The sequence below is a fragment of the Oncorhynchus gorbuscha genome, linkage group LG16, assembly GCF_021184085.1.
Source record: "Oncorhynchus gorbuscha isolate QuinsamMale2020 ecotype Even-year linkage group LG16, OgorEven_v1.0, whole genome shotgun sequence".
Classification (NCBI taxonomy): domain Eukaryota; kingdom Metazoa; phylum Chordata; class Actinopteri; order Salmoniformes; family Salmonidae; genus Oncorhynchus; species Oncorhynchus gorbuscha.
In genome coordinates this window covers 37,176,533-37,192,954 of record NC_060188.1, presented here as the reverse complement: position 1 = coordinate 37,192,954, position 16,422 = coordinate 37,176,533, and the positions used below count along the sequence as shown (strand labels likewise).

At 41.0% G+C, this 16,422-nt stretch overlaps 1 protein-coding gene across 2 annotated transcripts in view; it reads left to right on the top strand.

Moving 5' to 3' along the window:
• The first annotated feature begins 2,230 nt into the window (after positions 1–2,230).
• Positions 2,231–16,422, top strand: part of LOC124000625 (rab11 family-interacting protein 5) — a 30,536-nt gene continuing 16,344 nt past the window's right edge. For both annotated transcript variants that reach the window (XM_046307143.1, XM_046307142.1), the window contains exon 1: positions 2,231–2,989. In XM_046307143.1, coding sequence (XP_046163099.1) covers positions 2,610–2,989 — 380 coding nt within the window. In that variant the 5' untranslated portion in view covers positions 2,231–2,609. The remainder of the gene's footprint in view (positions 2,990–16,422) is intronic.

Here is a 16,422-nt window from a genome sequence, read left to right as displayed (position 1 = left end):
TGTGTGTGTGTGTGTGTGTGTGTGTGTGTGTGTGTGTGTGTGTGTGTGTGTGTGTGTGTGTGTGTGTGTGTGTGTGTGTGTGTGTGTGTGTGTGTGTGTGTGTGTGTGTGTGCGTGTCCAGGTGCTGCGAGCGATGTGCCACGCTTGGGCCGACCCCTTCTGGAGCAGCAGCATAGTGTGGGACTACTGAGTGATGCAGAGGTACAGGAGCTATGCTCAGGAACATCCCCAACTGTACACTATTTTCTGACCTGTCCACCTCCGGGTTGTATTCATTTGAGAAATGAAAAAAAATATATATGAAAACAACTGAGCTGGGAATTGTAGGCTACATGGGGCGACAGGTAGAGCGTTGGGCCAGTGTCCGAAAGGTTGCTGGAACGAATCCCCGAGCTGATGAGGTAAAAATCTGTTGTTCTGCCCCTGAACAAGGCAGTTAACCCACTGTTCCCCGGTAGGCCGCCATTGTAAATAAGAATTTGTACTTAAATGACTTGCCTAATTCAATAAAGGTTCAATAAAAAAAATGTAGTCCCTTCTTGTTGAAGAATTCTGTAAATATTAAATATCAAAACAGAATAGAAACCCCTTTGTTTATACTGTATGTATTTGCAATAATTAACTTAATGTTGAGGCATGGCATAATAATAAATGTATATTTCGTCACTCTGGTTATTTAAAATATGAGTCATGCTTCAGTAGTGGAATAATGACAATTAGCACTTGAATTTTGTATATAAATGCTGTGTAAATGTTATGGTAATGTATGATTGTTAAGTTTGGGTCAGTCACAGTGGTCAGGTATTCTGCCACTGTGTACTCTCTATTTTGGGCCAAATAACATTCTAGTTTGCTGTTTTTTTTGTTCATTCTTTCCAATGTGTCAAGTAATTCTCTTTTTGTTTTCTCATGATTTGGTTAGGTCTAATCGTGTTGCTGTCCTGGGGCTCTGTGTGGTCTGTTTGTGTTTGTGAACAGGACCAGTTTGCTTAGTATAATTGTTCATAGACAAATATTTGAGATTGTGTCTGTAACACATTGAGGGATTTGTGAATCTGAAAGTAGAGTGGACGTGGGGCATATTCGTCTTTTCAACAACATTTTGCTAGGTGGGCTTTAGCATTTTCGCTGAATAGCAATTTTTAAGTACTTACTACTTTGAACTACTTTTTAGCATGTTAGATAACTAACTCCTAAACCTTAACCTTAATTCCTAACCCCTATCCAAACTAATGTTAGCCAACTAGCTAACATTAACATTAGCCAATTAGCTAACGTTAGCCACAACAAATTGTAATTAAAAACATATCATAAGAAATGGCCAATGAACATCCACAAATTAATACTTACCATAAAGAAGCTTTTAAGATATCATAATAAATGGAGAGTATCGGATTTATATACAGAATAATACGAAATGCTCTGAGCTTCATATTATTCTTTCTATTTCTATGGCGGATTCGCTGCCACAATTTATGGAAAATTCCAAAACGTTGGAGATAATAATAGATGGATGGCAATGTCAAAGATACAATTTTCCCTTATCCATCTGTGGCTACGTTTTCCCTTGCGCTATGTATCAACAACAGATAACATCAGTTAGCTAAATAAGGTTAGCATGCTAGCAACCTATACTGACAGCTACCGACAGCTGTTATTTCGCCACTACATATGGAAATCACCCACAAAATTCACATCCTCAATTCGTGAATATGTATTAGCAGTCAGCATCATCCTTCAGAGGTGGAACCTGAAGGACAATTTATGCTATAGGCCAGGAGTTACGTCGAAATAGGGTGCCATTGCCCTCTGGTGGGGGCCTTTAATCTATAAACTCTAATCCTCCAGATATGTATTTACATGATTGCACATGTGTCATCTTGATGTGGCAAAACCCCCAATTTTTAAGCACTTGTTTTCAGGTTATAACAGTTTCTGTATGGGACGTTATAATATCTAGTCTACATTGCGCAGTCGCCCAGAGTTGCTTTCCCGCAAGACTAGGACATGATTGCGTGGGATCTTTTTTATCCAATTTTTGCGATATCGACAATGCAAAACTCATATTGTAATTGCATGGATGGTTGTAAAATAGTAGTCTCACAGTCACAATAATGCCACAATAATGATTTTGATAGTTCTAGTTTAGCTATCTCATTCCACCATGTAGGTAGGGAGGGGCGTGTTTCTCTTTCATTTTGCGGTATTCGTACTGTATGCGGGGCTCTTTTGTTAGGGAGGGCGGGCCGCAGGAGCACAATGACTTTTCAGATAGTAAACTAGTAATGCGATGAGGACTGACCAAAGCAGAACAATGACATGCGAGTGCCTCAAGCGCGGCATATCCAGCATTTCCACAAACTGACGTCGGTGACCTGCTTGAGCATTTTGGAGAAATTCTGCCGAGGTCCTGCATCTGTTTGAGCAGTCAAACATAGTAGCCCAAGTAACGGGCGATCCAGGCGCAAGGGCGAGGCGAAGACATTGGATAGCATCGTCGTCAGATGCGCAAACCAGTGGGACAGGTTCCAAAAAAGCAGTGGCAAAGGATGTCTATTTAGGACTTTTTACGCATTCACGCTTCCCCACTCCAGGCAACGGAATTTAAAATGATGTCACTTATAGAGTTGAACGATGACCAGAGATGGGTGCCTACACATGTGAATGTCACTGTCCTTCGTGCAAGGGGTTTGCGGACGAAGGGCAAGCACGGGAGCCGTTATGTTTACACCATCATTCAGGTTGGGAAGGAGAAATACACCACCGGTTTGGTCGAAAAGGCGACTGTGCCAGAGTGGAATGAGGAATGTTGTTTCGAACTTCTCCCCGGAATACTGGAGGCTGGGGGTCGCAGTGCATTTCCTTCGGGGAGCGGCGACTTGGTCCTCACCGTCATGCACCGGGTGCTTATCGGACTCGACGTGTTTCTTGGTCAAGCAATCGTCCCCCTGGATAAAATATTTCAAGATGGAATGTGTCCTAGAGATGAGTAGGTTATTTTCACTTACTAATTTAATATGCTAGTGATGAGGAATATATTTCCACTGATTAGGCTACATGCAGGCCTAGGCTAAATGATCATATCCCACGAATTATAGCCATTTATTGCGATTAATTTGACGTGATTGACAGTAACATTTGTAGGCCAAACTATGGTATGTTGGTAGGGTGGGGAATTCAGACAAGTATGAGAACAACTGGGTGTTTATTTATGGTGAAGATCAGTGGGCCGGGCCACCCCTGGATTACTGGTGCATAGTTGAACTACACTGAACAAAAATATAAATGCAAAGTGTTGGTTCCATCTTTCATAAAACATATTTCATTCAAGTAATTTTGTGTGCACAAATTTGTTTACATTCCTATTAATGAGCATTTCTCATTTGCCAAGATAATGCATCCACCTGACAGGTGTGGCATATCAAGAAGCAGATTAAACAATGCGATCATTACACAGGTGCACCTTGTGCTGGGGACAATAAAAGGCCACTTTAAAATGTTCAGTTTTGTCACACAACACAATGCCACAGATGTGTCAAGTTTTGAGGGAGCATGCAATTAGCATGTGGACTGCATGAATGTCTACCAGAGCTGTTGTCAGATAATTGAATGTTAATTTCTCTACCATAAGCAGTTTCCAATGTTGTTTTATAGAATTCGACAGCACGTCCAACCGGCCTCACAACTGGGGGGATTTCTGTCTGTTATGAAGCCCTTTTGTGGGGGGAAAAATGTATTCTGCTTGGCTGGGCCTGGCTCCCCAGTGGGTGGACAGTATATTTTCATAACATCTCAGAAGTTATCTTTTTTTTTTATTATTAGTTACCTTTTATTTAATCAGGGAGTCACCATTGAGATCATTTTATCTTTTACAAGTGAGCCCTACATATACAATTTCATAACATCCATCTGAAATCCAATATACCATATGATAAACAATATAAAACAAATCAAATACAGAACAACACATTTTGCACAGACAAACATAAATATACACAATATACACAAAACCCCTTACAATCAGAAAGAGTGATTACATAATAATCACATTTAGCCTTTTTGATCGGTCTTACACATTGATTCCTTAGTTGGCTAAAATATTGACAATTCAGGCCTAAGTCTGTGTTACTGGTGACCTTGTATAATTCAGGAATGAACCAGACATACGTTCTACCTTTAACTTTCAGAGTTTTGAAGGGGGGCATGACCGTCTTCAATAGTATTGAAGACACTAAAATAAAGATCATGAAAAAAAGTGTGCTTGTTCACCAAAAAAATGTAAAGTCCCTCTTAGTGATGACACGAGGCATAGATGTATGCCTTTTCACTTCTCTGACACAGACAACTGGTCACTACAATCCAGGGGTAAAAACCCCACTAGAAACATACACTACATTACCTAAAGTATGTGGACACCTGCTCGTCAAAGATCTCATTCCAAAATCATGGAGCTGGTCCCCCCTTTGCATCTGTAACAGCCTCCACTCTTCTGGGAAGGCTTTCCACAAGATGTTTGAACAATCCTGCGTGACTTGCATCCATTCAGTCACAAGAGCATTAGTGAGGTCGGGCACTGATGTTGGGTGATTAGGTCTGGCTCACAGTCAGCATTCCAATTCAAGGTGTTCAATGGGGTTGAGGTCAGGGCCCTGTGCAGACCAGTCAAATCAAATCAATCAAATGTATTTATAAAGACCTTCAAACATCAGCTGATATCTCAAAGTGTTGTACAGAAACCCAGCCTAGAAGAAACCTAGAGACTAACCAGGCTATGAGGGGTGGCCAGTCCTCTTCTGGCTGTGCTGGGTGGCTACGGTGCGTAATTACCCACCCAATATCTGCACGAAGACTAGGGTTAAGTTACTGTAGGATTTGGGGAAGCTCCATATATTATCTCATCTCTCTTCTGTGGTGCCCAGTGTGATTGTCTTTTTTGTTGTGGTCTGGTGTGTTCAGCAGAGGGGAAGAGCAAGATATATATCTTTTTTTAAACTTTTGACTATGGCGTCTAATGTAGATGAGTTCATTCTCTTTCCATCAGAGGAACTGTTAGAATGATGTACTGAAGAACAGCTGTTGTTGATTGCTGAACACTACAAGGTTTAAAGTAGTGATAAACGTCAACAAATGTATATTAGGTTAATATTGAAGGCCAATCTGATGGAGAGTGGTATTTTTGAAGTTATCACTGGGGCAGCCTCTCCTGAGGACTCGCCGTCTCCCCGTAACATTACAATGGCCGCTCCATCTGTTAGTCCTAGTAGTCTTCTTTTTGAACAGCAGAAAAAACTGCTTCTGTTACAGCGAGAGCATGACTGTGTAAAGTATGAAAAGGAACTGGAATTTAACCAGGATTTGGAGCGTGCTAAAATCAAGCTGCAGCAAGAGGCTAGAGCTGGTTAGGGAAGGAAAGATCTCAGGGGAGAGTTTAATAAACAGACTCATGTTTAGTTTCCACGAGAGTTATCTTCACAGTTTAATCGCTGGTGTTCTGCCTCTGCAGTTATAACTTTCTGAGGGCTGTGTGATCTGATTATTCTAGAGCAATTTAAGGACACAATCCCTGATCATACAGCCACGTACATTAACGAACGAAAAGTAAAGACTGTCGCTGAAGCTGCGGTTTTGTCGGACGAGTATGTTTTGACTCACAAAAGTGTCTTTGTAGAGCCCTGCATTCGGAGTGAGTGGGGGCGTTTGGAGAGATTTGGGCCTCGCTCACCGAGATACTTTGGTTGACGGGCAGAGATTCATTCAACTAGGGTTGAGCCTGACAACCGTGGTAAAGTTAATTTTGGTCAAGAGTGTCACTTCTGTCAAGGTTCGGGTCATTGGAAAAACTAATGTCTGTCTGGTTCTCAGGGCTAGGGGTAAATTCAGTGCTTACGTCAAATCTAAGCCTATGGCGTTAGCTGCGCCTGTTCCACATCAGTTCACTCCTGACACAGTGTCTCATGCCCAGGGGCATGTGAAAGTCCATGTTGACGCAGACTATTTACCTTTCATTACATAGAGTTTTGTGTCTGTTAGGAAGTAAGGACCTAGTGCCAGTGAAGATCCTGAGAGACACAGGTGCCTCTGAATCGTTTGTGTTGGAGTCTGTGTTTACCCTTCTCTGCTGAGACTGATTCGGGGGCAATTAGTCAGGTTGTACCAGTAAAGCTTCGTGAGATGGTGTGTTGACAACTTCCTACAACAATGTTGCTGGACATATGGGTGTGAGGAAAACCTACAACTGCATATTAAGACATTTCTTTTGGCCTAGGTTAAAGAGGGATGTTTCTGAGTTCATCAACTTGTCACACCTGTCAATTAACTGGTAACCCTAATCAAGCTATTAAGCCAGTACCACTGTTTCCTATTCCTGTACTCAGCCAACCTTTTGAGTATCTGATTATTGACTGTGTTGGTCCTCTGCCCCGTTCTAAAAAAGGTAGTAGTTACCTGTTCACTGATGTATCACTAGGTTTCCTGCTGCCTATCCTCTCCGGTCTATCATGACTAAGTCTGTGCTAAAAGCTTTGACTCAGTTTCTCACTGTTTGGAATCCCTAAGGTCATTCAGAGTGATCAAGGATCTAATTTCACCTCTAATCTGTTTGCTCAGGTTCTCCAACAGCTCCATATTAACCTCTCTGGGATATGTGGGACGCTAGCGTAAATCCAGCCAACATGTCAGATTTCAAAAAGGCTTTTCGGCGGAAGCAAACGATGCTATTATCTAAGGATAGCACCTCCGTAAACAAAGAGAGAAAACATATTTCAACCCTGCAGGCGCGACACAAAATGCCTTACCTTTGACGAGGTTCTTTTGTTGGCACTCCAATATGTCCCATAAACATCACAAATGGTTATTTTGTTCGATTAATTCCGTCAATATATATCCAAAATGTCAATTTATTTGGCACGTTTGATCCAGGAAAACACAGGTTCCAACTTAAGCAACGTGACTACAAAATATCTCAAAAGTTACCTGTAAACTTTGCCAAAACATTTCAAACTACTTTGGAATACAACTTGAGGTATTTTAACGTAAATAATCAATAAAATTGAAGACGGGATGATCTGTGTTCAATACTGGAGGAAAACAAACTGTAGCTAGCTTTCTGGTCATGCACCTCTATCTAACAGTACAATTGAAGTGACCCTCGTTCTGAACAGGGCTACTTCTTCATTACACAAAGGAAAAATCTCAACCAATTTCTAAAGACTGTTGACATCCAGTGGAAGCGGTAATAACTGCAAGAAGGTCCCTTAGAAATCTGGATTCCCAAATGAAAACCCATTGAAAAGAGAGTGACCTCAAAATACCCTGTCACCAAGAAGTTAAACACAATTTGTCTAGCGCCTATTATGTGTAAAGTGAAGGAGTGCTGGAATGTTTCCATCAAACACTTAAGTCTTTGTTGAGAGCTTATTGTACTGAGATGGATAAGGATTGGGAGGAGGGATTGCCTTGGTTACTGTTAGCCGCTAGGAAGGTTTCACAGGAGAGCACGGGTTTCAGTCCAAATGACCTTGGGTTTGGACATAGAACTCCACGCACCTTATCTGTTCTCCAGGATGACTGGTAGTCTCCCGAGCCCCCTCAGTCCCTGTTATCTTATGGGCGTGATTTCCGGTGACAACCGGTACGCCGCCGGTGAAATGGTTAAAGAGAAGCTATCATTTTCACAGGAGAGGACGAAGGACATATTTGGCAAACTGATCGGCAAACTGAGCCTCGTCACTTTAGTCCAGGTGATCAGGTTCCTACTCTGCTGCCAATTGTTGGTTCTCCTTTTCAAGCCAAGATTCAATGTCCATATACGGTTGTGCGCCAGTGGACTGAGCAAAACTATGTAGTTGCCACTCCAGAACGGAGAAAAGCACACCAACTGTGCCACGTAAATTTGTTAAAACCCTGTTAAAACCCTATTATGCACGTTCCTCTGAGGCTGAACAGTGGGAGTCTACAGAGGACCTGTTCTTTTGGCCGATACCGATATTTCGCTAGTTTCTTGTCATGCTTGGTGCATGAGGAGGAAGATGGTCCTGGTCCCGACGATTGCATACTGCAGGGTAGATTGAAAAATTCAGAGACACTGGATATTTTAAACAACCTTCTCGCTCATCTACCTGTTGATTGGCAGGAAGAGATGGTCGGTCTGATTCGGAGATTTCCAGGTTTGTTTTCTGATACAACTACACACTTAATAGAACATGATATTAATGAGTAGGGCACATGAAATCTCTGCCATTATTACACTCTCTGGTCTATACTCATATTTGGTTATGAGTTTCGGCCTGCGTAATGCACCTGCCATTTTAACCGACTTATGAACAGGGTTGTCTCCGGTCTGGCCGGGTGCGCTGTTTATCTGGACGATGTAGTGATGTATGCAGATACTTGGGAGGAACATCTGTCTCGTATTCAAGGCTTGTTTGACCGCCTAGCTGCGAGTCGCCTTACGATCAATCTGCCTAAATGTGAGTTTGCTCAGGAGACCGTTACATACCTTGGAAAGGTAGTTGGGCAGGGTGAAGTGCGTCCTGTTCGAGCTAAGGTGGTAGCTATTGATGCTTTTCCACCACCAACTACTAAAAAGGAACTGATGCGTTTCTTGGGAATGATTGGTTATTACTGTAGTTTTTGTAGGAACTTTGTGAACACTCCATTGACCCCATATGCTGAAGGCTAAGGCTGTTTACGTATGGTCTTCTCGTTGTCAACATAGTTTTGAAGATGCAAAGAGGTTGCTTACCTCAACTCCGGTGCTAGCTGCTCCTCGTGTGGATTTGTCATTTACCTTGCAGGTGGATGCTAGTCATGTGGGGGCAGGTGCAGTTTTGCTGCAAGCAGACGTGTCTGGTGTTGAAGGGTCTGTTAGTTTCTTTTCCAAAAAGTTTAACCATTATCAGTTGAATTACTCGGTCATTGAAAAAGAAGCGCTAGCACTCATATGGGCGCTACAACACTTTGAGGTGTATGTCGGGTCGGGAGTAGTACCTATTGTTGTCTACACCGACCATAACCCTCTCACCTTTTTGAGGTACATGATGTGTCCTAACCAGAGGATAATGAGATGGTGTTTATTTTTACAAACATTCCATCTTGATGTGCGGCACATCCGGGGGACTGATGTGCTCTCTCGTGCGCCCTGTTCCTGAATGTCCACGTGATTTTATTTTGTGTTTGGTATTGATCTATTTCTCCTGTCTGTTCCCTTCTGGTCTCATTTTCTTGTTTCCTCTTAAAGCTTGCTTCCTGTGTGCAAAGGTTGCTGAGGTCTGGGGAGGACGAGGTTGGCTAGGGCAAGTGGAAGTGTGAACACGTGACCCCGTCATCAATTTGGGACGCAGAGGCTGGGTCAATTTGTTTGTGTGACCAGTATGGTGTTCCGGGATCCTTGTGGCCAACAGACTCTCCCACTCTGTTGGCCATATTCTCTCTTTGCTCTTGTTTTCCGTAATAGGATGTCAGTGGGTGGAGCCTGGAGGGTCGTCAGCGAAATGGGACACACCTGGGCTCGGGTGTGTCCCGGAATAAATACACCTCTTCCCCATTCATTGAGGAGACTCTCTCCATGCAGATACTGATAGATTTTGGTTGTGGCATTTTTGTGGTCTGTTTGTTTGCGTTGGCACCTTTCTACACCCCTCATTATCACATGTATGCACGCAAACACTCACTTACACTACTGACTACACACACACCATTGTTAAATGTATTTAGTTTACTTTAGTTAATAAATATATTTTGATATTCCTCATCTCCACGTTGTCCCCCTTTTTGTTACGAACATTGAGCCGGTTCGTGACAATATATAGTGTATTTATCTGGATTATTGTCAAAATAAGATCACACTGTATATTTAGATGGATCTTTAGGATTTGGCCGTGTAGGCTCAGTTATCAGCTGAGATGGGTTTAGCTCAGAGCAAATCTGACACTGGCGTCCTCCAATTAATATTTTAAAAATCACCCATAATTAATAGTTCAGATTTACCATACTTAGATAGAAATTCAGATAAAGCTTTAAGGTCAAATGGAGTCTCTAGTACAAGTCTGGTATGATCAGTAGGTAACCCCTTATTTGAAAATACCATAGAATTGGTATAGATACAAGATTGTCTAAAACTGAACCATTGGGCCTATGCCTCAAGCGAGGACATGGTTTTTCTAGGCTGCATTGCCCATAATCCCAATAATCATAGCCTACTGTACAATACTATTGTGTACCATAACCTAGTTTAGATCACAAATGAGTGATTCTTGTTGCAAGATGCAGGCCTTGTTGGCTTGCCCTTTCTCCTACACAGTCATCTGCCATTCAGCATAAATAGCGATGATGGTGCAGCACTGCCATAAACCATATCCGGCCATCACAGAGAGCCTGGTCTCATAGACTGAACGTAACATATTTAAAAGTACATCCAGGACACTGTAATTAGTATGATATGTTGTGTTTGGTATGGTTACATAAAACAGATTACTTAAGGCAAAAACAAAAGGAGGGTGGTTGGTCGGAGTGGATGGGTGGGCATATAACTCGAACGTCTAGCCACCCAAAGGTTGCATGTTTGAATCGCATCAAGGACAACTTTAACATTTTAGCTAATTAATAACCTACAACTAATTACTACTTTTTAGCTACTTTGCAACTACATAGCATTTTAGCTAACCTAAAATGCTGTAGCTAACACTATCCCCAAACTCAAACATTTAACCTAACTCCTAAACTTAACCCTAGCTTAGCTAACGTTAACCATCTAGCTAACATTAGCATTAGCCACCTATCTAACTTTAGCCACAACAAATTGGAATTCATAACATAAGTTTGGCTAGTTCGTAACATATTGTACGTTTTACAAATTAGGAACATATCATACGAATTTTAATTCGGAACATATCGATGAAATGGATGATGGACATCCAGAAATTTAATACATCCATATGAACATAACATATCATACTAAATGGGGTGTCGTGGATTTATGTACAGAATAATATAAAATGTTCTGCGACCAGGTTGTCACAGAAGAAACAGGTTGGCTGTAAGCAAGAACAGACCAGTATGCATATCAACCTGAACTCAGGTGTAGACATAACATAGTAAACTAAATCAGGGACACTCCAATTAGTGTGATATGTTACATTTCATATGGTATGTATTAATTTGTGGATGTCCATCCATTTTGTATATGTTATGAATTGCAATTCGTAAGATATGTTACAAACTGCAATATATGCAATATATTAAGAATTTCCAAAATGTATGATGTTTCGAATTCCAATTTGTTGTGCCTAACATAGTTAGGTAGCTAGGTGGCTAACATTAGCTAGGTGTTAGGGTTAAGGTTGGGATTTAGGTTAGCTAACATGCTAAGTATTTGCAAAGTAGCTTAACCTGTTAATCCTACTCCCTACTTTTTCGAACATTCTGTTAAAAATCGCGCAACATTTCAGCACCCTGCTACTCATGCCAGGAATATAGTATATGCATATGATTAGTATGTGTGGATAGAAAACACTCAGATGTTTCTAAAACTGGTTCAATCACGGCTGTGACTATAACAGAACGTGCGTTTCATCGAAAAGCGCAGGAAAATGTGATCACTGAAAATTGGAAAATATATCAATGCGCCACTTGTATGTATTGTTGAATGGAAACCACATTACCTGGAGCCGAGATTGCAATTCCTACAGCTTCCACACGATCTCACCAGTCTTGTCAATTGCCTAGGCTTTGTTTCTTGGTCAAACGAAGAAGAGACAGCCCATTTCCTCCGGTCTCCGACAGGGTGTTTTGGAGTAGAAATGTCTGAACATGATTTGAAGACGTCGAGCAATTGAATGGCCTCGTGATCAATTTGATAGATTATTAACGTTTACTATACCTAAAGTTTCATTACAAAAGTATTTCGAAGTGTTTTGTGAAAGTTTATCATCGACTTTTTTCATTTTAAAAAATGATGTTGCGTTATAAAACGCTGTTTTTTTCCTTGATCACACAGTCTTCATAGATCGATATCTAGGCTATATATGGACCGATTTAATCGAAAAAAAGACCCAATAGTGATGTTTATGGGACATCTAGGAGAGCCAACAAAGAAGATTGTCAAAGGTAATGAAGTTTTATATTTTATTTCTGCGTTTTGTGTAGCGCCGACTATGCTAATTATTTTGTTTACGTCCCCTGCGGGTCTTTTGGGGTGTTGCATGCTATCAGATAATAGCTTCTCATGCTTTCGCCGAAAAGCATTTTAAAAATCTGACTTGTTGGCTGGATTCACAACGAGTGTAGCTTTAATTCAGTACCCTGCATGTGTGTTTTAATGAACGTTTGAGTTTTAACGAGTGCTATTAGCATTTAGCGTAGTGCATTTGCATTTCCAGATGTCTAGATGGGACGCAGCGTCCCGGGTCGACCCAAGAGGTTTAAGAGGTAATTACAATGAACAAAAATATAAATGCAACATGCAAAAATTTCTAAGACTTTACTGAGTTCATATAAGGAAATCAGTCAATTGAAATAAATTCATTAGGCCCTAAACTATGGATTTCACATGACTGGGAATAAAGATATGCATCTGTATACCTTTAAAAAAGTTAGGGCCGTGTATCAGAAAACCTGTCAGTATCTGGTGTGCAGCGTGACATCTCCTTCGCATAGAGTTGATCAGGCTGTTGATTGGGACATTTTCTGCTTCCAGGAATTGTGTACAGATCCTTGCAACATGGGGCTGTGCATTTTCATGCTGACATGTGAGGTGATGATTGCGGATGAATGGCACGACAATGGACCTCAGGATCTCATCACGGCCTCTCTATGCATTCAAATTGCCATCGATAAAATACAATTGTGTTCGTTGTCCGCATCTTATGTCTGCCCATACTATAACCCCACCACCACCATGGGGCACTCTGTTCACAATGTTGACATCAGCAAACCTCTTGCTCACACAATGCCATGCACGTGGTTGTGAGGCCGGTTGGACGCACTGCCAAGTTCTAAAAGGAATTTGGAGGCAGCTTATGGTAGAGAAATGTACATTCAATTATCTGGCAACAGCTCTGCAGTCAGCATTCCAATTTCACTCTCCTTCAAAACTTGAGACATTGGTGGCATTGTGTTGTATGACAAAACTGCACATTTTAGAGTGGCCTTTTAGTGTCCCCAGTACAAGGTGCACCTGTGTAATGAGCATGTCATTTAATTAACTTCTTGATATGCCACACCTGTCAGGTGGATGGATTATCTTGGCAAATGAGAAATGCTCACTAACGTGGATGTAAAGAAATTTGTGCACACAATTTAAGAGAAATAAGCTTTTTAACTTAACCAGCATGGATAGCCATGCTGGTTAAATGTATCATGAATTCTAATTAAGTCAACGACAGTGTCACCAGCAAAACACCCCCATACCATCATGCTGGTTAAGTGTAACTTGAATTCTAATTAAGTCACCGACAGTGTCACCAGCAAAACACCCCCACACCATCACACCTTCTCCTCCATGCTTCACGGTGGGAACCACACATGCAGCGTTCATCTGTTCACATACGTTTTTGGTTGGAACTAAAAATCTCTAATTTGGACCAAAAGACAGATTTCCACCGGTCTAATGGCCCACTTAAGTCGCTTCTTCGTATTGGTGTCTTTTAGTAGTGGTTTCTTTGCAGCAATTCAACCATGAAGGCCTGATTCCTGCAGTCTCCTCTGAACAGTTGATGTTGAGATGTGCCTGTTACTTGAACTCTGTGAAACATTTATTTGGGCTGTAATTACTGAGGCTGGTAACTCTAAGGAACTTATTCTCTGCAGCATAGGTAACTCTGGGTCTTCCTTTCCTGTGGCGGTCCTCATGAGAGCCAGTTTCATCCTAGCGCTTGATGGTTTTTGCGACTGCACTTGAAGAAACTTTCAAAGTTCTTGACATTTTCCAGATTGACTGACCTTCATGTCTTAAAGTAATGATGGACTGTCGTTTCTCTTTTGCTTATTTGAGCTGTTCTTGCCATAATATGGACTTGGTCTTTTACCAAATAGGGCTATCTTCTGTATACCACCCTGTAGTGTCTTTATCATTAAAGGTGAAAACTGTTATTTTATCAAATAAATTCTCTGTAATTATTATTATGTGATTAAACTATTCATGTAAATGTAATTAACTAGGAAGTTGGGGCACCACGGAAAATTTTCAGATTACAAAGTTAGAATTTTCAGAATATAACTCTTCAGATTGTTTAATATCTTCTATTAGTAAATTATTCTTTACCTTATGTCAGTCTCATTTCAAACGTCGTAGAATTCTTGGTTATCTGCACGAACCCAGCCCACCATGAATCATCCATACACTATTTGGCTTAATCATTTATTTACTAACTAACTAAATAATCACAGAAATGCATAACAAACAACAATAGATATTGGTTACTAACAGTAATAGGGAAGATCACCAAGTGGGCTAAATCGATATGACAGCTTGGTATACAAAGGAAAGGGGGTGTGGACTGATAAAGGTGAGGGAAAGACGAATGGATTCATTACACACAGTCTATAATTATATACATTGAAGAGCTAATCCTTCGCACATGAACGGCTGTTCATTCGAGTATGTTGGAATTATGCCCGTATGTCATTGTTGTCTTCTCTGTTGGAATCCGGTCTGTCTGCTCATCAGAGTCTCTCTGTTTGTGTTTCCCTGAAGATCAAAGTATTTCGTGGTTAGAATGGATACTTCAGAGTACCATTCAGAACTTTTCTCATTGATAGATGTTTCGGCTGTTGTCGGTAGTTGCATCCTAGGTTTACATCATTTCTAGCTGCAGTCTAGTAATTAGTATCTAAGATTTTCTCTTATTCTGTAGGGATCTATAGTCTCAGAGTTGAACCATTTCCACCCATGTAGCTAATGCTCCACGTGTTATGGTTAGGAATTCAACAACCATTGCAGCCTTGCATGGTCTGATGTGAATTTCCTCAGGAGTGGGATTTATTCCTAACAATAGAAAAGGGTGGTTCCATGATGCCTGATCCTGTCTGTGCTCACGGGGGCGTGGCCACTGACTAGTTAAACTTTACAGGGAATACAATTCTCTCAAATTAAAGGTTAACCTCACATTACATAATTTCAGAATATTTTCATCTTTTACTCATTCATTTTATACAAGAATTAGATGCAAACATCATAATTGCGGCACCTGTATAAACAGAGTTAGGGTAATGTGGCTGTAGTGTCTTTCATGAGGTGACAAACATGAAACAAAACGGACCGGGTCGTAGCTGGCTTCTCAACCGACCGTTTACACATTCTCCAAAATGGACATATTGTTTAATTCTTCCATTTTGGGGATTTAGGAGTTTGGCCAAGTGAAATCCTTTGTTCACTGTGTGGTCTCTCTCTGCATGACCAGGTGGAGAGAGTCTCCGCCAGGAATTTATGTCCGGAGTTAACAGAACCTGGGTATAGGAGAGAGTGAGAGAGAGGGGAAGCCACGATCTACACCCAGAAAGGGCCACGTCATGACAACCCCTACCTTGTCACAACACAACTGATTGACTCAAACACATTAAGAAGGAAAGCAATTCCACAAATTAACTTTTAACAAGGCACATCTGTTAATTGAAATGGATTCCAGGTGTAGCTGGTTGAGAGAATGCCAAGCGTGTGCAAAGCTGTCATCAAGGCAAAGGGTGGCTACGTTGAAGAATAAAATATATTAAAATATATTTTGATTTGTTTAACACTTTTTTGGTTACTACATGATTCCATATGTGTTATTTCATAGTTATGTCTTCACTATTATTCTACAATGTAGAAAATAGTAAAAAACTTGAATGAGAAGGTGCGTCGAAACTTTTGACTGTTACTGTATTTCACAGCGGTTTAGATGGTACAATGATTCTCTACACTATGCATTGCTTGTTTTGTCACATAAACTGAAATTAGGCAAACTATTAGAATTTTAGCAACCAGGAAATGGCAAGTGTTTTCTGGATATTGCACCTGGATATTGTGGCAGTGAGCAAATTTCAGGTCTGCTGAGTGCAAACTTGAACTTTGTGAAATTTCGGTGCAACTTCCAGCACGCGGGTGTACCACTGAGGGTGTACCTACAGTTTTAAAAGTGGCCAAGTAGGCTACTCTGTCTATTTGATCATAATGTAGGCCTACCAGAGTGGACTACCATCAAAAACCTTTGGAGAAAAAGCATCCCTTGACATTTTAACATGGAAATAGCTGTTCTATCATTCAGCCTACATTAGCAGCCAATGTGTGGTGTTTAATGTAGGCCTACATTCCACGAGACTTGAAAAAACATGCAGGGCTCGACATTAACCTGTTTATTCACTTGTCTTTCAGACAAGGAGGTGACTGAAAATGTTGTTGTGTTGTTTGATGCAAATAAAATGCATTATTATTCCCATGCCATTATT